Source organism: Lipomyces oligophaga, assembly GCF_038497815.1.
Source record: "Lipomyces oligophaga strain CBS 7107 unplaced genomic scaffold V1516scaffold_2, whole genome shotgun sequence".
NCBI lineage: Eukaryota > Fungi > Ascomycota > Lipomycetes > Lipomycetales > Lipomycetaceae > Lipomyces > [Lipomyces] oligophaga.
The window spans coordinates 1,214,118-1,236,210 of record NW_027117786.1 but is presented as its reverse complement, the minus strand read 5'-3'; the positions used below and the strand labels follow the sequence as shown (position 1 = coordinate 1,236,210).

Below are 22,093 nucleotides of genomic sequence, written 5' to 3'. Positions count from 1 at the left end.
TCCAATTCATCGATATCTTCTCCCTCCAGACCCAGATCCTCCTCTAAACTCAGGCAACGATGATTTTGGTCCCATGTCGCCACCTTGATTTGTAGGCATCCTCCTACTGATCGCCTTACTACTCACGCCAGCGCCTATCTCTATATCGGGTTCTTCGATAATTAGTTTTGCCTCCAGCGGACGCCCTCCCGTACCGCCGTACTCAGCGGTCGTAATCCACCTTTTATCTGCGTCCGTCAACCGATCAATCGGAATCGTAGACACGCCGCTTGAATATTCACAGCAGTCGCGCGGCCCGAAGCCGACACCCCATCGGCATCTTAACGTAAAGTCGCTCTCTTGATAGGTCTCCATAGTGCTTTTCAGCAGCTCCGCGTCCGACCGATAGTAAACCTTCAGAAACGCACACCGCTTGTCCTTGTTCATAATCACACTCTGCACTGGAACCCGCTGCTCAAATATCGAAATCAATCGCTCATCAGACATTGTCTGCGGAACACCACCTACAAACAACGTCCGACTCAAGACTCGTACACAACCCGCTGGAATACTGGGATCAACCGAAACTTGTTTTGGACGCCTGTCAGGAACAGAGTGGCCGTATCGTGTTGGTGACTCAGCTCGTCCTCGTCTCCCGGGACTTCGCTCTCGGAATGACGGGCTCCGTGAACGACGACGTCCGCCACGTGGTGACCTACTTCTCTCTCGCGACCCGTTCCCATATCCGTCATTACGTCCCCGAGTCTCTTCGTAAGGTGTCCATGCAGGTGCTGGTGGCTGAACTGGCGCCACTGCCGCTACTGCTCCACCCGGAGTTCCTCCGTTCAATCCTCCTGCTGCTTGGAGCAGGGTCGCAAGTTGATTTACCGGAACACCTTGCGATAGAAAAAACTGCATTAGCGCTAACTGCTGCTCCATACTATTTCCATTACCGCCAGCAGGCTGGCCGAATCCAGTAAGTCCTTGGATTCCCGACAGTCCCTGGGCAGGTGGAGCTGGCGGTTGCGAATATGGAGTAGCTGGGTTCTGCTGTCCTGCTGTCATGAGCGATAGAATTGACGAAAGATCCGGCGCACTAGATTTAGGCGGTGCAGGCATCGGCGCAGAATTCTGCTGCACCATTCCTAATAGCGATGAGAGATTCGGTGTTGGCTCGGACTTGGGAGTCTGATATTGACTGCTTCCAGATGTCGATCCATTAGATCCATTCGATACCGATGCAAGTAAATTTGACAGGGTCGGAGTCGAAACATTCGGTGAAGATCGAGGTTGTTCTTTAAGTGGAGGTGGTGGCGGCGGCTGCGCAGCAGACGAAGCTCCTCCAGGCTGCTTTGCAATATTTGCAAGAGCTTCCAAAATTGAAGACGCAGAGGCGGGCGGAGCCGAAGACTGAGCACTTGTACTTACTCCTGCAGACGCTGCTGCATTATCCTTTTTTTCTGCAAACAAGTACGAAGGGGGAGGATGTGGAGGTGTGGTAGATCCATTGAATCGCGCTCGAAGAGAGGCCAAAATTTCTGGCGAAAACGTGGCAGACCGTTCCCAGATGTCGATAACCTTTAGAATCTTGTCCTGCAATCTGTCAGTCTTGAACTCATCTGAGACTATTGTAAACTTCCCAAAGCACTTTACCTTTTGCTCAGCAGGAGCAGTAGCAATGTCTGCAATTAAGCTATCTATGATATCAGAAATATGGTACACGGCCGCAGCCGGAGTACCTTCCTTGGAATTCGCAGATGGAACTTCGCCAAGCTTACGCGCTTCCTCTTGATATACACGAACAACCGCATCCACAACATACAAGGCGCCGAGCTTGTAATTAGCAGGCGCCTTCTTAAAATGCGTGTAGAGCTTTTGGATCAATACAGATTCAAACTGGAGGAGTTTGCGTTAGAAATAAGATTAATACGGCAGGGTACGGCCTATTAACAAAATCAGGAATATCAATTACCTGAACGTTCTGTAAAACTATCTCGGATAGTCGCCGAATTTTGGAACCAGATACTCCTGGTGGTCGAAGGTCCAGCATACTTGTCAGTAAGCTCTCAAACTCTGTAACAGCAGGAGATGTAGAGGACATATTTGCGCTTGGCTACACTTATTTATCCACTTAATCAAGTTTAGAATACTAATGACGTCGATGATTTCCACTATACGTTGAATTGAGCTCTCAAATGCGACGAAAATTTTGCAGCCTTAGACCTAGTTCTCCACAGATATAGATTTTGCTTATGACGAACAATGTATTCAGAAAGTTCGATATATATAATTATAAGGTTCAATGTAAATCAATTCAGTTATTTATGCGCGATTGCGGTATCGCGATATAGTTGAAATCAGCACAGCAGATTCTACCTCCAGATTACAACTGAACAGCGAATCAGGTCAGTCTAAATTATAGTTACGTGTTAGAAAAATATTGCCACCAAAGACAAGCTGCAAGCTACATCGACACGACCACACGTTAAGCATCGACATCGAAGATGACCAATATCAATAATGAAATGCAGATCCAGGTAAACAAACAAACCAAAGTTGGCATTACCTACAGATTATCGAAGTCCAGTTTTCAGTCACACGAGATCAAAGTCCTCCTACTCGCTCGAAATCTAATTATTCCTAAAAAAAAATACTAAATAATCAGGATTAATGGTATCAATCCAACTGAAATTTTTTTTTATATCCAGAAAATATCCGATCTCATCAAAAAGTACAAATCGCACGTTCGTCTGCAAAATGAAACTTAAGTAGAGAATAAAATAATAACAAGTTTAAGAAAATTTTGGGGGAACCGAGGCGTTTTATAGATCTCAGTTGTTAATGCTTACTAATCACGTGATAATATTTGGGTTCAGTGTCATTGTGTAAGGCATTATATAAGAGTGCATTTCTGAAGCACTTGCCTCAGTATTCGATCAACATCAACTTTTTTTTGTGAAGACACTTATTGCCACAAGCTGCCTATGCACTGCTTGATATATACGTACCTAGCTGGAGAGGCAAATCCGTTATGAAGCATACTGTAGTTGAAGACCAAACGATTGAATACCGTGGCCGGGTCTTAAATCTATATCAGTTCCAAAACTAAATAGAAATGACTTTATTCGGCCTTCCCATAAAACTCTGATAGATGGGCTACTTGTAGACATCCGTAGTTTCCAAACAGAGTCTTGGAGAAGTGCGATAGTTTGGTTGTCGCCATTTCCATTCGATGCTAAGTCAACTGGGTAATCTGACTGTATTTCAGTCTGCAAGGGTGATCGAGAAAATTGAGTAGATGAATCCCCCTTCGCAGCTACCGTTGCAGTAACCTCATCACTTCTTCCTCTCCATAATTCACAGCCTAGTGTGAGATCACTCTCATAAGAAAACACATTAAAATCAAACCGACTAGCAAATGTGGTACTAGTCGCCGATTTTACTGCATAAGCGGCAGACAGCTGGCCCATGATGGGATTTAAAGTGACAGTCATTGTGACAGGAATTTGGACAAATGGAGACGATGTTGTATATCTAAGTGCAGTGGAAACCCCTGCAGCCTTATTTGAAGCGCAATAGTAGATTTCACCGCCGGCTGAGAGCCAGCTTGGTTGGGGATCTGACAGGTATACACTGGAACTTGATCTTGAGTCGAGCCCGAAATTGTATAGCCCACGCAAACCTAAAAGCGTTTCATCGGAACCGTAAAGTAATTCCGTACACCAGCGACCCGGGTTATATTGATATTGCGTGAGGATCTATCGGATTAGTATAGAAAATGATCAACATTGATTTACTTACAGCTGAACCGTTCTTGATCTGATTTCCGGTCACTGCGGAGACGACAGCTTGACTAGTCGGTGTGAACTGTCGAACAAATAGCGCCTCGAGAAGATTACTCGGAAGATACAGCTTTCCGTAAAGCAAAGAATCTAGCAGTGTTCAGTTACCAAGAACTTTTTGTAGTAGTAGACACAACTTCTTACAGGGCACATCAACTCTCTGGCCTGCCTTCCATTCTTCTCTCATCCGTCCACGGTCACTTATATCAGGCATTTGAGGATGATGGTATCCGCACAAGACTTCGTTCAAATCGGCGCTTTCGGAAATGAGTCGATTAGCTGTCAGAACATTATTCGGAGTCGCGAAGTAATACGACAGATCACCATCGACTGCTCCCGATAGATTCCGAATACTGTATGAAGACGCGAATGATCCTGCCGACAGGGACGACACATTTAAGTTAAATCCTAAAGGGATCTGGAAATCAAGTAGATCTGACGGCAATGGTTAAATTAGATTTGCCGTATATGTTCCTGTAACAAACCTCGAGAATTCCGGGTCAGTTTCTCATATTGATTGTTGATGTCCCATCCGGAAGCTGTATTAAAGCTCTCGAGTATATGGTCCAGATATGAGTACATATTATCTATAAATTTACCAAAAGCATTATAATTTTATTAAATTATATAAACCTTATTATATTCAATATATGTATGACACTATAGTCTTTCACTCAAATTTCTTCAACTTCTACGACTGCTCCACACACCGCCACTTTGGGACATTAAAAAAATAATTAATCCCAGAAGAAAGTCAAAGAGTGAGCTAAGTTAACAACTGCAAGCTGGACCAGACTAAATTTAATTGATTTAAACCAAACCGAAACATTATTCGAAATGCCGAAGTCAAAAAGATCAAAGCTCAGTATGTTAAAAACTTTTCTCCATGTGCAGGAGTCGTATATTGCTAGATGAGAACTAATTATCTTAGTCACCTTGACTAAAACGCAGAAGAAAGGTCGCGAAGGAAAGGAGTCATTATACAATCAGATTCGAGATAATTTAGACATCTATAAATATGTGAGCTGAAGAGATACTTGAGAGACGGTTGAAGTGGAGTTGTCGCTGACTAATTAGGTATGGGTGTTTGATGTTGCGAACATGAGAAATTCATTTCTCAAGGACGTTCGTCGCGATTGGGCGGAGAGCAAGTATGATTACTAAATACATATAGACACAGAGCTGTGCTAACTCTGCAGAATTTTGTTTGGTCGAACGAAAGTCATGGCAAAAGCTTTGGGATTGACTCCCGAGGACGAGGCCCACGACGGTCTCTATAAGTTATCTAAATATATCAAGGGCGCAGTTGGACTATTAATGACCAACGAGTCACCGAACGATGTGCAAGATTATTTCGCCAAATTCACGAAATCCGATTTCCCTCGCGCTGGTCAAGAAGCTGCGGTAGACTTTACGTTACCTGCAGGTATAATCTATTCACGGGGCGGCCAGATTGCACCAGAAGATGACTTGCCATTACCGCATTCGCTCGAAAGTATGATGCGCGTGCAACTTGAGGTTCCCACGACACTGAAAAATGGCAAGATCATGATTGAAAGTGAATATGAGGTGTGTAGTGAGGGCGACGTCTTAGACGCTAAACAGACCCGTCTGTTAAAGCTATTTGGAATCGCATGCGCAGATTTTAAAGTCCGTCTCGTTGCTTACTGGACTGACGGAGAAGTTCATGTCGTTCAACGAAATAGCGAAGGCAACAGTGAAGAAGAGGATGAAGATGCCGATGACGATGGTAATGAATAATGGCATCCAATCTGATTAAAGGAGATATAGGTTATTGTAATTATTAGTTGGTCATGCAATAGAGTTATGTAGTACATCGAAATCAATATCGAGCCCGCTTGCTATATCTATCGTAGTCGTCACCATGGTCACGATCGCGCCCACTTCTACGTTCATCGTGCCGATCCGAATGTCGTTCGCGATGATCGTCAGACCGACGTTCATCAGACCTACGATTATCTCGGCCATCGCGTGTATCTCTATCGCGGTATTTATCATGCTTCCAGTCTCTGTTCCCACGAGCACTACCATATGCACGAGACTCGCTTCTGAATCTATCACCGCCATGTCCAGTAAAATCCCGACTACCACGGCCACCAAATTCACGATCTCCACCATAGCGGTCTTCAATACGATGCCCGTCATGACTCTGATTCGTTCGTCCCTGACCTTGCCTTCCAGCTCGCAAGAGACTGGCTTTCGTATAATGCCTTCCGCCCGCGCCGCCGCCGAGTCGTCGAGGTTTCCAAGTTTTAACAGTACGGCCTCGCTCAACATCGACCAGAATACGGCGGCCTTTGATCTGGGATCCATTCAAGTCGCTGTATGCTGCCTTCATATCTTTTTCGCGCGAGAACACGATAAACGCATAGCCTCTAGGTTTTGCCGTCTTTTTGTCTCGAACTATGCGGATCTGGAATTTTGTTAGGAGACATCAGCTATATAGCCATATATTGTTCTTCTTACTCGCTCAATCCTGCCAAATCGTCCGAACTCATTGTCCAAGTCTTTCTCGGTGGTATCATACGACAGACGGGCAACAAATAATGTCTGATATGGATCGCCCTTGACGAGCACATCCTGGTTTGGATCCCCTGAAACCATTAGGAACCTCATTATACTTTCGATGAAACACTTACAGTTCTTGATTCCTTGTTGTAATCGCTGAAGATGTTGCTCATTATGCAATTTCTTCTGCTTATCCGCTTTTTCAGCCGGTGTTTCCACAACTATATACTCCGGATCTGGTTTGTTCAGAGTCTCGAGATATCTTGCAACTCCAGAGATCCGTGAGGTGCTGCGTTCTCCAGGGGCAATGTCAGTCGGATGAAGATACCTAAGCGACGGTCGGGCGGCAAAAAGATCTATAAGTGGATGCGGTAGCTTGTCGGTCTGTTTATTAGTAATATTAAACAATCTATGCGCGAAATACGTACCATTTTGCGAATGATTAATTGTCTTCGTTTTATATGGAATATTGGTGTGGACAAGAGTAAGGTGCGGCAAGCAAGTGGTAACGAAGTTTTCCAAATTATATTCAAGTTGAATTAATACCTAATTTTAATCACAACGTATTAAAGTATACAATAACGAATATTATGTAATAAATATTATAGAGTACAACACCATATCGAATAAAAATACAATTTCAAGTCTTGTTACATATCAAATGTGCACATCCAGTCCGATACAATACAATGCCTTTCACCAACACAGATCCGATGATGACTAACCATCCAATAAATCCAGACCAACCTAGCCATATAAACCAATATCAATCTTATCAACCGTATTAACCAAACTAACCATTCAGAACATCTTAAATGTACGGTTCTTCAGCCTCAAGCTCATCACTAACAATCAACTCATCATCAGCAGCCTGTCCAGTTATATCTTCCTTTGGATACAAATGCTTCGCCAATACCTTGTTCATCGTAAACATATGAACTTTGTCTCCAAATACTGGGCTCATTTTATCGTCGCATAGAATCTCACGTCGGTCACTTGGATTCTGCAGATTATGCTCCTTGATATAACTCCACAGCGCCTTGACACATTCCGGTCTAGATAGCTATTATTCACTGTTAAAAAATCAATTCCACCTTATAGAATTTCTCATTGGAAAACTTGCCTCCGTTTCCCCAAGAAGCTGGGCGAGCTGCGGACTCAAAAGCATTCGGGCATTGAACGGATTGTTTCGATTGATCTTCCTCATCTTCTCCTCCCCATCTGCCAATGAAGAAGTAGCTCTCTTTCTTTTAGATTTGTTCGATCTAGACTCATGTGCTAATCTTGAAGGATTGGAGTTTAATTCCCGATGCAGTTTTGCGGTTAGTTCTTCGTCTGAAAGCTTTCTCGGTCCCCCAGATTTGCTCATTGCGTGCAGGTCCTCATTCTTCACTAGCGATTTAGCGGATTGCTGTTTTTCCTGTTCAAGACGGTCTTGAAGTGCATTGAACCTTTGCACGACCAGCGTGTCGATTTCTTTCTAACCCGAGTTAGTTCTCGCCAATTTTGTGATATTTGTAGAATTACTTTGTAGCCGCTCAGATCAACATCGAAGATCCCTTGAATACCATTACGAACTCGACGCGCAGTGATTTGCTCCAGGTTCGATGCCGATAATATCGCCTATTGGAAGTTAAAACATACGAAATTCTCGTTTAGTATCACTGATAAGCATACATCTACCATATTCTTGTAAACTTGGGGATTGAACGGTTCCGGCGGCGCAGACGGCATTGGATCTGATATTAAACTCGGTAGATTCTTTCAAATAATCTAGCACTGTTGAATGAATATATAACGATAGAGGTTTTAGATCAGGTAGAAGCCAGAATCCAGTATATATTATATCTGAATAAAATTGACGACTACTTCGATCCAAATCTGGATGCATGTAAACACTAAGAGCCGCCAGTAGTCTTCATGCCGATGCGGCAACAGATCTACTTTTGCAAATACTTCTACAATGCAAACGCAGTTTCAAGTATTTCTAATATATAAGCTAAAATACTACATTCACTAAAGTACATTATTGAGGTCCGCTAACTAAATGAAATATGCTCTCCTGCAAATCTTCAGACGTATAATAATTTGCCCGTCGAACATCTTCAGTCTGCAATTCCCGGTCGCCTAGCACTATTTCCAGGTCTCGAGCCTGGCTGCCGATCCAGCTGTTGATGAACCGGCAAGGGTCATTGGCCATGCGAGTGAAGAAATCTCGACGTAGCTTGGAGTTTGCTAGCTCTTGGATTGTTAGGCCAATCTGCTCGTCCAGTCCAAGAATCTCGTCTTGACTCGAGTACCAGTTTGCCAGCACATTTTGCAATTGCTGTCGTTGTGGACTATCCACTTCGACAGTAACGTCATACGTAAACTCGGGCGTATTTTCAGGCACCTCTTTGTCCACCTTAATATCATACTCAAACACAATTGGGTCCAGAGGAAGCAAATGCGGCACAACCATATCAATCAACTGTGCAAACGTCAAACGATCCTGATTGTTGAATGCTGCTCGTAAAGTGTCATCAAGATTTACGATCCGCTTTTCGTCGCGATCCTGCAGATTGTGGAACTTGATGTACTGCCATAAACCTAGCACAACATCTTGCCGTGTCTGCTCTTTGAGCCCCCCTAGAATATGCGATAGTGTAGAACTCAATTTGAATCGCTCAGGCTGCGTAGCAAGATACAGTGAGATCCGAGCAGTTACATTCGAGTCTCCTTTGCGTTTGATATACACGCTATCGGAAGGGAGAGGTGGCGGCATTCCAGGCTTGGCCTGGCTATTCCAAATCACCGCGTTCCCTTCAGGATATAACTCATTTGAGCGGCTCAATTCTACGGAGATGCTCTGGAAAAAGGTGGTAAATAGTCGTCGATTTGGATCGTCAGTCAAGCTGTTGTTGATGGTATGATTGCCCGGTTCTTCGACTAACTTTCCTTCCATACGTAAAATCCACGAGGGAATTGCGCCTATATCAAAATCAAAAGCGTTTTCATCGATTCGATCGACAGTTTGCCACGGCTGATCGACCGGAGTAGTCGAGACTGATATTCTCAGTGTTTGTCGTTCCTAGGTAGTTTAGTCTCTGCAGCCCATGTCACATCGAACAATCAACACACCTTTGAGCCCTTGGCTAACATGTCCTCAATATCCAATCGCTTTCTACTAATTGTAGTATCTATAGTTTGTTCCAAATCACGTAAATCCCGATACAACTTTGCATCCGGAACCAATGCTTCGACCTTAGGAGGAATATTTCGCTCCAAGGGGCGCCGAAGAAAGCGTTTCTCCATTTGAGCTTGTGCCTGCGCCTGCGCCTGCGCTTGAGCTTGAGCTTGAGCTTGTGCCTGAGCTTGTTGAGCTTGAATATGAGGTGGAAGAGACTGCTGTGTCGGCAAATTAGGATGAACAGGATGGCGAGCTGCTTGATTCTGCTTCCGATGCGGACGGGGTCGTTGTGCGGCCATTTGCGTCGGTGTGTTGTAATAGCTCATTTCGAGTGAATTATAATAATGCAACAACTAATGTCTTCACGCACAATTATAGAGGTATATGATTCTGCAGCTAACCAATATTCACTAAATCTATTAGAGTAAACATCAGCAACTCCAAATCCTAGAGCAGTAACATGCATTATGCACGTGATACAGGGAGTGATATCATGTGTACGGATCGAATTAGTAGAGACGACGACATCAAATGTAGAGATCATTACTCGAGTGAAATGTGGTAATATTTGCTCTATTCGACGACAGTATTTAACGAAGGTTTAAATTAGATTGAAATTTAAAGCAAAATGACAGAAGTATCGCTCTTGGACCAGGCGTCGTTGGCCCTGAAAGCAGATAATCCTGCAAAGGCTGAGCGGATCTATAAAGAGATTCTAGCTCAATCCAGCGGATCAAATGAGAAAGTGATTGGTGAACAAGAGCAAGCACTTCAAGATTTGGGTATCTTATTTCGTGATCAAAGGTAAAAATTGCCAAGATATTTTTAATACTGGTTTTTGTTTGTTGAGTTTGTATATATGTATACTAAACTTGATTCTAGGAGAACCAGAGAACTTGAGGAACTAGTTCGATCATCTAGAACAATCATGTCTGGGTTAGCGAAGTCTAAAGTGGCTAAAATAAGTAAGTTGATTTAACTTGGTTGATTGTGCCTGATCAATCGGCTTTTGATTTCGAGAGTTGATGCTGACGGGCTAGTACGTACATTGATCGACTTGTTTACCACCATCCCGGACACAATTGATATTCAGATCTCAGTCACAAAAGATTGCATCGAATGGGCAATCTCGGAGAGAAGAAATTTTTTGCGTCAGAGCTTGGAAACTCGTTTAGTGTCGCTCTATATCGAGCGTGGCGCGTATTACGATGCTCTGAATCTTATAAACACGCTCTTGAAAGAACTTAAGCGTTTAGATGACAAGATGGTGCTTGTTGAAGTTCAGTTGTTTGAGAGTCGAGTTTATCATGCTTTGCGAAACATCCCGAAAAGTCGGGCGGCCTTAACCAGTGCTAGAACGAGTGCTAATGCTATCTATTGGTGAGGACTGACGCCAGCCAATTTTGTTCTTACGGCTGACTCATTTTAGTCCTACTTTGATGCAAGCTAGTTTGGATATGCAGAGTGGAATTCTTCATGCGGAAGATAAGGATTACAAGACTGCGTGAGTGGGCATAGCTTTACTAATTTGATACATTGTACTGACGTGGTAGCTATTCGTATTTTCTAGAAGCGTTCGACGGATTTTCGGGTCAAGATGACTCGCGCGCGATTTCCGTGTTGAAGTATATGCTATTGTGCAAGATCATGCTGAATCTGACCGATGATGTTCATAGTAAGCTATTTACTTCCAGTCGCGCTCTTAGTAATACTAACGTTTTAGCTTTGCTTAACGGCAAGATGGCACAGAAATATGCTGGTCGAGAAATTGAAGCCATGCGCGCGGTTGCATCAGCTCATTCGAACCGCAGTTTGCGCGAGTTTGAAGTAGCTTTAGAGACGTATAAAATGGAGCTGTCATCTGATCCTATCATTCGATCACATTTTTCGGCTCTTTACGATACATTACTAGAGCAGAATCTTGTGCGAGTAATTGAGCCGTTTTCGTGTGTAGAAATTTCGCACGTCGCTGAAGTGGTAGGATTGGATACTCGTCAGGTAGAAGGTAAGCTAAGTCAGATGATTCTTGATAAGGTGTTTTATGGAGTGCTCGACCAAGGAAATGGGTGGTTAATTGTGTTTGACGAGCCTCGAAAGGACGCGACATATGATGCAGCTTTAGACACGATCAAGCACATGACGACGGTCGTTGATCTTTTGTATGAGAAGGCGTCGAAGTTGAATTAAAGTACTGATTGTACTACTATGCGCCCCCCGAATGCATGGCAAATTTCTCATAATATGTTACCAAAAATACAATAAACTACCTACTAATAACACATAACCATCTCGGCATAACATCCAACCATACACTAGTACCTCTCGACGGATGACCAAGGTGTCTGAGAAATAAGGGTTGGGGTTTTAACAGTAGTGGGCCAGGATCATTGTTAGCGACGACGGCCAGTTCTTACCTTCTCTTCTTATCTTTTGGACACTTTTGCAGGCGAATACTGACGCAATTCTCGCAATTACCATTGGATTCGCTGATATATTAGTTAAATTAACAAATTCTTTCATGTCTTCGCCAACAGAGCCCCGTCCAAAGCACCGGGTGAGTGTTTCTGTAGCCTGTTCTATGCGGTCGACGGACGCGCGAGAAGTCAGTCAGTCTCGCATGAATGTCTGCGATTTGGACGTCATGCTCCGGTTGGCTACGATTTCAGATTGGTTTTTGCTTAAAAAGACTTGTCGATAACGCTGCTGATGCGTCAGTTGACCCGCAGATTGTGCTTTTTTCTTTAGGTTTCTGTATGTTAATTCAGACTAACGATCATCGCCAGCGCACGCCAACGGGCTTCACTCCAAAAGAGATCAAGAACATCGAGGCTTCGATTCCTGCAGATTCTCGTGCGGTATGGGAGAAATTTGGTGCTTCCGAGTTTAATGATAAGGAGGAGTTTCAGGTATGCATTCTTTACGTATTCTTGGTTGTCGTTTTGATTTGGCCGCGTCTGTGGATCTGCTGATCGATCTGCGCCGATCTGTTCAAATTTGCCTCAATTTGCATCCATTAAATGCAATTTTAATGATATGGATTCTTTTATAATGGATATTTTTCTTGGCTAGAATGCGATTTGAGCTGATTTATTTTTATGCTGGCAATCTTGTCAAGAAAATCTGCTTAGTAGCCTCCTATCTGCGACGGCCTGATCCTTACACATTACCAACTGGAGGATCTGACCTGCATCACAGGATGGGTCGGATTGCGAGCCGCTTTCTGACTTGCCAGAGTATTGACGTCCCTCGGTCTCTACACTAGGCAACTGTATAGTCGGTTCTGATACATTTTCACCATCGCATCCGCCTTTTTCCGGTCTCCGGATCCGAAGCTTGCCTTGTCTGATCGCAGACATTTCATGCCCAAGATCCTGCTCTCGGCCGTTTTCGTCGGCTTTTCTCTCCCTGATTAGTCTTTCCTTCCTTTTACGTTTCTTTTTCCTTCTTCCCAGCTCCCCAACCCTGATGCGACTGCACTCTAGAATCGTGGCGCTCGTCCAATTGAGAAGTGGCGTATGCTATTTATGCTGTTATGCGTGTTCTCGGATGTGACGTCACAACCTGATTCTGCTTCGATTTGATGGTTTGGATTGATCTGACTGGTTTTTCATAATTTATTCGCCCAAAAAAGCTTTGTGCAAGAATAGCTGGGTCTTGAACCAACGGAATAACGAAATAATGGGGCAAGCAGATCATCCAAATTCCGATGCTGCCAAATCTGAACTGAAATTTTGAATCTAAACGTACAGATCTAACTTTCTTTAGCGCGATTTCGTTCGCCATGTCGAGACGACTCTGGCTCGTTCCATGTACAACTGCGATGATCTCGCTGCGTATCAGGCCTCTTCCCAGGCCATTCGTGATCGTCTCATTGTTGCCTGGAACAAGACGCAACAAAGACACACGACCAAGGATCAGAAGCGAGTTTATTATCTTTCCTTGGAGTTTTTGATGGGCCGGGCTATGGACAATGCCATGCTCAATGCTGGCATCAAGGATATTGCTAAAGGTAATTTATAGCCGACCAAAAATCCATGAAACTAATTTTTCTTTCTAGAGGGTGTAAGCGATCTTGGTTTCAAGCTTGAAGACTTACTTGAACAGGAGCCAGATGCTGCACTTGGCAATGGTGGCCTCGGCCGCCTAGCTGCATGCTTTATCGACTCCATTGCAACCACCAACTATCCTGGCTGGGGCTACGGTTTGCGATACCAGTACGGTATTTTTAAGCAGCGTATTGTCGACGGATATCAGGTTGAATCGCCTGACTACTGGCTAACATTTTCAAACCCTTGGGAAATTCCCAGATATGAAATCGCCATCGATGTTATGTTCTACGGTTACACCCGCAAGTATACCAATGACGACGGCAAGGTTATTCACGTCTGGGAAGGTGGAGAACAGGTCCAGGCCGTGGCTTACGATGTTCCTGTTCCCGGCTATGGTACTGAGAATACTAACAATCTCCGTCTTTGGGCTAGTAAGCCGACTCGTGAGTTTGATTTCGAAAAGTTCAACGCAGGTGACTACGAGAGCTCTGTGCGAGATCAGCAAAAGGCAGAAACCATCTCGGCCGTACTATACCCTAACGATAATTTTTACAGCGGCAAGGAGCTCCGTTTGAAGCAGCAGTACTTTTGGGTCGCCGCTTCGTTGAATGATATCGTTCGTCGTTTCAAGAAGTCTCATCGTCCTTGGACCGATTTCCCTGACCATGTCGCTATCCAGCTTAATGATACTCATCCCACTATTGCCGTGGTTGAGCTTCAGCGTATTCTGGTCGATATGGAAGGCGTCGAATGGGATGTCGCTTGGAAGATCGTCAGTTCGACGTTTGGTTATACGAATCATACTGTTCTTCCTGAAGCTTTGGAGAAGTGGCCGGTTCCTCTTTTCCAAAATTTGCTTCCCCGTCATATGGAGATCATCTACGAAATCAATTTGTACTTCCTTCAGCGGGTCGAAAAGCTTTTCCCCAAAGACCGTGACATTTTGAGTCGTGTGTCCATTATAGAGGAGTCTTCTCCACAGCAAATTCGTATGGCTTATCTTGCGATTATTGGTTCGCATAAGGTAAATGGCGTCGCAGAACTTCACTCCGAGTTAATCAAAACTACCATTTTCAAGGACTTTGTCGCTATTTACGGTCCTGACAAGTTCATGAATGTTACTAATGGTATCACGCCCCGTCGTTGGCTGCACCAGGCCAATCCCAAGCTTTCGCAGCTCATTGCGTCCAAGGTAGGAAACTATGAGTTTTTGAAGGACCTCAATTTATTGAGAAAGATCGAACCATTTGCAAATGATCCTGAATTCCAAAAGCAGTGGACTGAGATAAAGACGGCAAATAAGGCTCGTCTGGCTGCTCATATCAAAAAGTATAATGGCATTGATGTTAACGTAGACGCTCTTTTTGATATCCAAGTCAAACGAATCCACGAGTACAAGCGCCAGCAGATGAACATCTTTGCAGTTATTCACCGCTATTTGTCCATCAAGGCTATGAGCCCGGCGGAGAAGAAGGAAGTCACTCCACGCGTCTGCATCTTTGGCGGAAAGAGTGCTCCTGGATACTATATGGCTAAGACGATCATCAAGCTCATCAATGCAGTTAGCGAGGTCGTCAATAATGATGCAGATGTTGGCGATTTACTTAAGGTCGTCTTTATTGCCGATTATAACGTGTCCAAGGCAGAGATTATCATTCCTGCGTCTGACATCTCGCAACATATTTCCACCGCTGGAACTGAGGCTTCGGGTACGAGCAACATGAAGTTCGTTCTTAATGGCGGTTTAATCATCGGTACTGTCGATGGTGCTAATATTGAAATCACCCGTGAGGTCGGCGACAACAATATCTTTTTGTTTGGTCATCTTGCCGAGTCTGTCGATGATCTTCGTCATAAACATAAGTTTTCTGATGTACCTATGGATCCTAATCTTAAGATTGTTATTGATGAGATTGAGAGCGGTACGTTTGGAGATCAGAATATTTACGGCAGCCTGATCTACTCTGTTACTGGTAACAGAGACTTCTATCTCGTCAACGACGATTTTCAGTCGTATTTGGATGCCCAGAAACTGGTTGATAAAGATTTCAAGGACAAGGCTGCTTGGGCTGCTCGTAGTATAACTGCGGTTGCAAATATGGGATTCTTTTCGTCCGATCGAGCCATCGACGAATATGCTGAGTCGATCTGGAACATCGAGCCTGTTGCTTGAGTATGAGTGCTTAGATTTTCTTTTTCTTTTTCTTTTTCTCTTTATTTTTATTCGTTTTTTCGATTTGTTTGAGATGCTTTTGTATGTCCAAAAGATTCAAGAAGATTGTTCCGTCTTGGTACGGCAGTAAGTTGTAAGAGTTTCTAATTCACGTGACACAATGAGTATTTGACGCGTCTAAGCGCGTCGAATATAACCATGCAGGGACGTAGCAAAAATTCGCTGGAAGCTTGTGTATCTTTGAGTAGAAGTGAATTTAACGACTGCTATCACTGAAAAGCAGTCTGAGAGAGATTTAAACCGTGTTGTGGCTGTCTTGATAAACTGTCTTTAAGCGACAACTCCGGAAAGCATTCACATTTCGACGCGACAGAGCGAGTTTGCTTTCACTATACGGACACCTGCTTGCTCAACCGATTGCCGACCGGAAGCAATGACTAGACTAGAATTCAATAAATCGCTTGCTCCGCGGGCTGGGAAACCTATTGCGATCAGTGAATTGCTCAGGAGATTAGAGGTTTGTTTCTGGTTTGAGTGGTAGACCCACTAAGATTCGATCTGATATTGAATAGTCTGTCCATGGAGAATTGCAACGGTTCGATCAAGGAGATGTTGATCTTACGACGTTGGAGAAGGTTGCAAAAGAGTTGATTTCTAATAACTTGATCAAACATAAAGATAAAGGTGTCAGAGCGTACACAGCCAGTTGTCTGGCAGATGTATTAAGACTGTTTGCTCCTGATGCTCCGTATACTGTTGGACAACTTCAGGTTTGTTGCAAAGACGAGATACCGAGGGAGTGAAAGCTAATTAGTAGATTATTTTCCACCATTTTGTATCACAATTGAAGGAACTAGCTGATAATGAATCTCCTTATTTCGCGCAGTACTATTACTTACTGGAGAGTTTGTCTCAGGTCAAAAGCGTCGTCCTTGTTGCCGATCTTCCTAACGGAGAAGCAATAATGTCGGAACTGTTTCAAATGTTTTTTGACATGGCAAAGTATGTGTATTTTATTTATTGTTTCCTGTTGATATACTCATCAATACTAGACCCGAAGGACTCAAGAACCTTGAATTCCATATGACTGAGATTCTGGTTCAGCTGATTGAAGAATCTCCAACGATTCCTCGCGATGTTGTGACAATGATTCTTGCTCAATTTCTACGAACTGCAGTGAGTCTCCATCAAAGTAGTGTGCCAAATCAAAATCAGTCCGTGCGGTCAAAAGTCCAGACTAGATTAACACAGCAAATTCCTCCAGCATACAGCATGGCCAAAACAATCTGTATAAACTGCAGCGACCGGATGGCTCGCCAAGTTTCGCAGTATTTTACAGATGTAATATATGATATGTCTACAAAAACTTCTTCCGAAGAGGTTTCTGAAACTGATCTGACTGAGCTGCGGAAGGCTCATAGCTTGATTGTTGAAATCTGGAAGGCGTCCCCTGACGTGTTATTAACTGTAATTCCTCATCTGGAACAAGAAATCTTTCTCGAAAACGTCGATATGCGATTAATAGCCACTCAAACAATCGGCCTAATTGCGGGTGAAATTCCTGGACGAGTTAATTTCATTTCTAGTCATCCATCGTGCTGGGAAGCTTGGCTCGGCCGGCAAAATGACAAAAGTTTTGCTGTGCGAGCCCAATGGGCTCAAGGATGCGCATTCATCATCGGTAACCGCTTGGATGTCGTCAAGGGTACTGTCGAAGGACTAGGACGCAGTCTTGTAGATATCGACGACCGTGTTCGATTAGCGGCGTGTAGGGCTATTGGCGATTTAGATTACAAGACTATCGTGCTGAAATTTAAGAGCGAGCAGGTTCTTAAAAATTTGGCCGAACGCGTGCGCGATTTAAAAACAAATGTTCGAACGGAAGCCATTAGCGTTCTTGGCAATTTATATGATTTAGCATACGATGACATTGCCGCTAATGACGAAGAAATTATTCGGATTCTTGGCTGGATTCCTTCCCGAATATTTGAGCTGATATATGTGAATTCGCCAGAAATGAATTTGCTCATGGATCTCTGCATTCATGAGAAGCTAATGCCCTTTGATATAGATGATAAGCGTCGTGTGACTCGAATGTTGACTGTCGTCAGATATTTAGATGAGAAACTGAGGAAAGTGTTCAAGCTCATGGCTAATCGCCAGAAGGGTTTGTCGAATATCCTCAACTTATTTGTCCAACTTTGTGAAAAATATAATGGCGGTGTCTGTGACGATCCTGAGGGACCAATTCGGACCAAGCTGGATCAGACGGTGAAATGTCTAGCTGATATGCTTCCAGATCCCATCAAGATCGAGACAACTTTGAACAAATTCGTTGATCGCAACGATCGCCGAATGTATAAACTGATTCGAGATTGTATTTCGTCCGAATCTGAATACAAAATAGTTTATAAAGCAATCAGCGAGTTCAAATCTAAGGCAGAGCAAATCGCTGGTCTTGAGTCATTCGTTGTGATTCTGTATCGAAGTAGTCCGATCTGGTATAGTCGAAGCAATATGGCCAACATCATCGCAATTTCAAAAGACTCGGGTAGTGATGGGTTGTTGCTGACTGCTCGAGAGCTGCTAAAAGATGTCTCTGAGTCGATGCCAGCCGTTCTAAAAGTCCATATTCGTGACTTAATTCAAGAGATTCAGACGAGCACCCCTGGGGGTTCTGGAAACGTCAACACGCTTAAAGCTTGCGCAGAATACGCAAAATCATATCCAGATGACCTGAAAGTTGACAAGCCATTTATTGATTCGCTCTTGACGCTTGCGACTAAGGGGGACGCGACAGAAGCTAAATACGCCGTGATTGTGCTGATGCAGACTAAGCGGAAAATCGCTTATGCCCGCGAACTGCTCGGAGTCTATTTGCCGCTTTCTGTAAAAAGTGAAGACGTTCTAGCTCATCTCGCTGGCCTAGCTTCCTTAGTCTTATGGATGCCTGGACTCGTCGAGCCGGAAATCGATCGATTAACGGCGATATTAATCAAGGAGGTTTTACTCCAAAATCGAATTAAACACTCTCCAGAAGATAAAACTTGGGTTGATGACCTCAGGCTGGATCAGTGGACTAAATCAAAGGTGCTCGCTCTTCAAATTCTTGTCAATCGTGTTCGAGCTGCCAAAGACGCTGAATTAGCAGACGAGATTGCACAGCCAGTTTTGAAACTATTGATATCATTGATCACTAATGGAGGAGAAATGTCAAGAAGTAAGGATACTCCTGCGTATACCCAATCCCGGTTACGGCTGTGCGGAGGACTATATTTACTGAAACTTGCAAAGCTCAGCCGTTATGAGCGAATGATTCAGGCAAAGGATATCAATTCTATGGGTTTACTAGTTCAGGATAAAGAGTTCCAGGTCCGGTCAGATTTCGTGGATAAATTGAAAAAATATCTGTCAAGAAATCTACTTGCTGAAAGATATATGCCACTGGTCTTTCTAATGGCATATGAACCTGAAGAGGAGTCTAAACAGGAAGTAGCTATGTGGATTCGAGCACGCACGGCAAAGCTTCGTGAGTTTGATCTGCCAAGGGAGTATGACTATTGTGCTAATTACACGTAATTAGAGCAGCTTAAGAAAACCGAAATGGAGCGGAATTTCGCTCGACTACTGCATTTACTAGCACATCATCCCGATTTTGGAACGTCAGTAGAAGATATGCTTGATTTCACGCAGTATATTCTGTATTACTTGAATTCCGTTGCTACGATACAAAATGTGTCGTTGATTTTTTATTTTGCACAGCGAGTAAAGCAAGTCCGAGATGCAGTTAGCCCTAATGATAGCGAGGTAGGAATGTGACGTGACTTCAAGAAATTTGTTACTAATAATGTGGATGACTAGAAATTGTATTACATGTCTGATTTGGGCCAAGCAGTGATAAGAAGATATGTAGATGCACATGGATGGTCAATACAAACGTGGCCTGGTCGAGCGCCACTTCCAGGAGATTTGTTCAAAGCAATACAGTCATCCAAAGACGCGCAGGAAATTGCGCGAACCGTGTATTTACAAGACGGTATAGCAGAGAAACTTTCTGGCTTGATCAAGACTCGAGCAGCATCTCGACCTGCCAAAACCGCCAATCCAACAAACGAGGGTGTGGAGGAGAGCTTAACAATGAATACTGAAATAGATAAGAAAGGAGTTAACAGGAAAAGCCAGAATTCGAAAAGGAAAAGTGTCGGAGACAGAGGTTCGAGCAAGAAAAAACGGGTTGCTGCGTCTGACGATGAATACGAAGATTAGAGGGCTGCTAATAGCTGACTGTTAATTGCTTAATTGAGCTGAAGTGGAGGATTGCAGGGAAAGCGGATTAAAAGGCCAACGGAGGAATACCAGCTAATAAGAAGACTTGCTACGATTGCTAATCTATAGCGGACGCGTTCAATAGCCAACAAGATTCTGTTGACAGATTTCCTATTTCAGTCTGATCAAGAGGGTCCGCAGTCCGGAATAGCCCCAAAGACCGGCGGGTCGGGCTCTGCTGCGGCTTAGCCGAGATTCACTATCATCGAAGGTACCGAAAAAGATTGGCTCGTTCTGGTCCTTCTCATAATTTCTCGGAACTTCTGTTTATCTGTTTTTCTATAAATCAGCTTGGATATCCACTCAATTAATCGCAGAATAATTTATACTGCGTTCTTGAATTAATTTTGAAAATGGTCCAGTAAGTGTACGACGTGTTTAGAATACGCCAGCGCAAGAGAGAATTAAGCATAATGAGAGCTCTGTTTTCGTTATCTAATTCACTTGGGACCGTTCTGAGACGTTCATCCAACTTAGGTCGGCAGGCCATAGCTAATTCGCGACAATTAAATAGAAAAGTGCTTCTTCTTGGCTCTGGTTTTGTGGCTAAGCCAACCGTCGAAATTCTTGCGGCCCGTCCCGATACGCAGGTCACGGTCGGTATGTAAAATGGGATATTTTTGAAATTGATGTAAGAAATGGCAGAGTTTTAACTAAATCACTAGCTTGCCGAACTCTTGAAAAGGCCAAGGAGCTTGCAGGCGATTCTGCAAGCACTAATGCTATTTCGTTGGACGTCACTGATCCTGCTGCTCTTGACGCTGCAATCAAGAATTGTGACCTTGTTATCTCGTACGTGATGAGTATTATGGTTTTGAAGAAAGTTATCTCACTAACCGCAAAACTGAAAAATAGGTTAATTCCGTATATCTATCATGCTACTGTTGCAAAGGCTGCAATCGTCAATGGTAAAAACACTTTGACGACGAGTTATATTTCGCCTGCTATCCAGGCCTTAGATGAAGAGTAAGTTAGATGCTCATCATAGAGGATTCCGCTAACAATCTTAGTGCCAAGAAAGCTGGTGTTGTTGTTTTTAACGAGATCGGTCTTGATCCTGGCATCGATCATCTGTACGCCGTCAAGGCTATTGACGAGATTCACCAACAAGGCGGCAAAGTGACTAGCTTTTTGTCGTACTGTGGAGGCTTGCCAGCGCCGGAGGACTCGGATAATCCTCTCGGATATAAATTTTCGTGGTCTTCCCGCGGTGTATTGTTGGCGCTCCGTAACACTGCCCGATTTTATTTGGATGGCAAAACGGTCGAGATTCCTGGACCTGAATTGATGAAGTCGGCAAAGCCTTATTTCGTGTATCCTGGCTACTCGTTCCTTGCATACGGAAACCGGGATTCGACTGGCTTCAGAGAACTATACAAGATTCCCGAGGCTCAAACCGTTATTCGAGGAACATTGCGATATCAGGGATTCACAGACTTTGTGCTTGTACTGGTTGATATTGGTATGCTTGATGATTCCGAGAAGGACTACTTCAAGAGTGCGATTCCTTGGAAGGAGGCCTTTGCACAGCACATTGGAGCCAAATCATCTTCCGAGACAGATCTATTGGCTGCGATTGAAAGCAAGGCGACATTTTCTTCCGAAGAGGAGAAGACGCGGATCATTAAGGGGATGCGTTGGCTCGGGCTTTTCTCGGACAAGCCGATCACACCGAAGGGTAATGCACTTGATACACTCTGCGCGACGTTAGAGGAGCTGATGCAGTACGAACCCGGCGAACGTGACTTTGTTATTTTGCAGCACAAGTTTGGTATCACTTGGCCTGATGGCTCAACTGAGACGCGAACTTCAACGTTGGCCGATTACGGCGACCCTAAAGGATACTCGTCAATGGCACGACTTGTGGGAACGCCATGTGCAGTTGCGGCCGAGCTGATCCTGGATGGCTATTTCAAACAAACTGGTGTTGTTGCTCCGTATTCGCCTGAGATTTGCGATCCTCTTCGTAATATTTTGAAAGAAAAGTACAATATTTATCTGAAAGAGAAGACCATTGCTTGATTTA

At 43.9% G+C, this 22,093-nt stretch overlaps 10 protein-coding genes across 10 annotated transcripts; 5 read left to right on the top strand and 5 right to left on the bottom strand.

The window, feature by feature from the left end:
• Nucleotides 1-6: 6 nt before the first annotated feature.
• On the bottom strand, nucleotides 7-2,080 carry V1516DRAFT_662892 (uncharacterized protein; the record flags this gene model as incomplete). Its single annotated transcript, XM_066920469.1, has 3 exons — nucleotides 7-1,572; nucleotides 1,633-1,875; nucleotides 1,952-2,080. The coding sequence occupies 3 exons, from the start codon at nucleotides 2,078-2,080 to the stop codon at nucleotides 7-9; spliced, it is 1,938 nt and encodes a 645-aa protein (XP_066779096.1).
• A 673-nt stretch (nucleotides 2,081-2,753) lies between these two features.
• V1516DRAFT_647841 (uncharacterized protein) lies at nucleotides 2,754-4,493 on the bottom strand. Its single transcript, XM_066920206.1, has 4 exons — nucleotides 4,307-4,493; nucleotides 3,966-4,256; nucleotides 3,781-3,911; nucleotides 2,754-3,737 (listed from the first exon to the last, which is right to left on the bottom strand). The coding sequence occupies exons 1-4, from the start codon at nucleotides 4,401-4,403 to the stop codon at nucleotides 3,009-3,011; spliced, it is 1,248 nt and encodes a 415-aa protein (XP_066779095.1). The 5' UTR covers nucleotides 4,404-4,493; the 3' UTR covers nucleotides 2,754-3,008.
• Nucleotides 4,494-4,604: 111 nt separating this feature from the next.
• On the top strand, nucleotides 4,605-5,663 carry V1516DRAFT_634369 (ribosomal protein L10-domain-containing protein). Its single transcript, XM_066919994.1, has 4 exons — nucleotides 4,605-4,686; nucleotides 4,753-4,841; nucleotides 4,899-4,972; nucleotides 5,021-5,663. Exons 1-4 carry the CDS (start codon nucleotides 4,659-4,661, stop codon nucleotides 5,580-5,582), a joined length of 753 nt encoding a protein of 250 aa, XP_066779094.1. The 5' UTR covers nucleotides 4,605-4,658; the 3' UTR covers nucleotides 5,583-5,663.
• On the bottom strand, nucleotides 5,587-6,888 carry V1516DRAFT_634365 (RNA-binding domain-containing protein). Its single transcript, XM_066919993.1, has 5 exons — nucleotides 6,779-6,888; nucleotides 6,482-6,734; nucleotides 6,309-6,436; nucleotides 6,012-6,255; nucleotides 5,587-5,951 (listed from the first exon to the last, which is right to left on the bottom strand). The coding sequence occupies exons 1-5, from the start codon at nucleotides 6,779-6,781 to the stop codon at nucleotides 5,665-5,667; spliced, it is 915 nt and encodes a 304-aa protein (XP_066779093.1). The 5' UTR covers nucleotides 6,782-6,888; the 3' UTR covers nucleotides 5,587-5,664.
• V1516DRAFT_671323 (protein TRI1) lies at nucleotides 6,889-8,256 on the bottom strand. Its single transcript, XM_066921538.1, has 4 exons — nucleotides 8,028-8,256; nucleotides 7,878-7,973; nucleotides 7,474-7,830; nucleotides 6,889-7,413 (listed from the first exon to the last, which is right to left on the bottom strand). Exons 1-4 carry the CDS (start codon nucleotides 8,082-8,084, stop codon nucleotides 7,162-7,164), a joined length of 762 nt encoding a protein of 253 aa, XP_066779092.1. The 5' UTR covers nucleotides 8,085-8,256; the 3' UTR covers nucleotides 6,889-7,161.
• A 64-nt stretch (nucleotides 8,257-8,320) lies between these two features.
• On the bottom strand, nucleotides 8,321-9,929 carry V1516DRAFT_710669 (uncharacterized protein). The gene is made up of 2 exons (XM_066924251.1): nucleotides 9,471-9,929; nucleotides 8,321-9,420 (listed from the first exon to the last, which is right to left on the bottom strand). Exons 1-2 carry the CDS (start codon nucleotides 9,843-9,845, stop codon nucleotides 8,377-8,379), a joined length of 1,419 nt encoding a protein of 472 aa, XP_066779091.1. The 5' UTR covers nucleotides 9,846-9,929; the 3' UTR covers nucleotides 8,321-8,376.
• Nucleotides 9,930-10,147: 218 nt separating this feature from the next.
• V1516DRAFT_694861 (uncharacterized protein) lies at nucleotides 10,148-11,706 on the top strand (the record flags this gene model as incomplete). Its single annotated transcript, XM_066923969.1, has 6 exons — nucleotides 10,148-10,323; nucleotides 10,402-10,484; nucleotides 10,560-10,899; nucleotides 10,949-11,023; nucleotides 11,073-11,194; nucleotides 11,243-11,706. 6 exons carry the CDS (start codon nucleotides 10,148-10,150, stop codon nucleotides 11,704-11,706), a joined length of 1,260 nt encoding a protein of 419 aa, XP_066779090.1.
• Nucleotides 11,707-11,899: 193 nt separating this feature from the next.
• On the top strand, nucleotides 11,900-15,953 carry V1516DRAFT_671313 (glycosyl transferase). Its single transcript, XM_066921537.1, has 4 exons — nucleotides 11,900-12,073; nucleotides 12,303-12,425; nucleotides 13,285-13,528; nucleotides 13,577-15,953. The coding sequence occupies exons 1-4, from the start codon at nucleotides 12,038-12,040 to the stop codon at nucleotides 15,739-15,741; spliced, it is 2,568 nt and encodes an 855-aa protein (XP_066779089.1). The 5' UTR covers nucleotides 11,900-12,037; the 3' UTR covers nucleotides 15,742-15,953.
• A 221-nt stretch (nucleotides 15,954-16,174) lies between these two features.
• V1516DRAFT_662884 (armadillo-type protein) lies at nucleotides 16,175-20,007 on the top strand (the record flags this gene model as incomplete). Its single annotated transcript, XM_066920468.1, has 6 exons — nucleotides 16,175-16,258; nucleotides 16,314-16,511; nucleotides 16,559-16,743; nucleotides 16,794-19,270; nucleotides 19,325-19,548; nucleotides 19,603-20,007. 6 exons carry the CDS (start codon nucleotides 16,175-16,177, stop codon nucleotides 20,005-20,007), a joined length of 3,573 nt encoding a protein of 1,190 aa, XP_066779088.1.
• A 473-nt stretch (nucleotides 20,008-20,480) lies between these two features.
• On the top strand, nucleotides 20,481-22,089 carry V1516DRAFT_619961 (Saccharopine dehydrogenase; the record flags this gene model as incomplete). Its single annotated transcript, XM_066919470.1, has 4 exons — nucleotides 20,481-20,667; nucleotides 20,733-20,859; nucleotides 20,923-21,033; nucleotides 21,078-22,089. The coding sequence occupies 4 exons, from the start codon at nucleotides 20,481-20,483 to the stop codon at nucleotides 22,087-22,089; spliced, it is 1,437 nt and encodes a 478-aa protein (XP_066779087.1).
• Nucleotides 22,090-22,093: the final 4 nt, after the last annotated feature.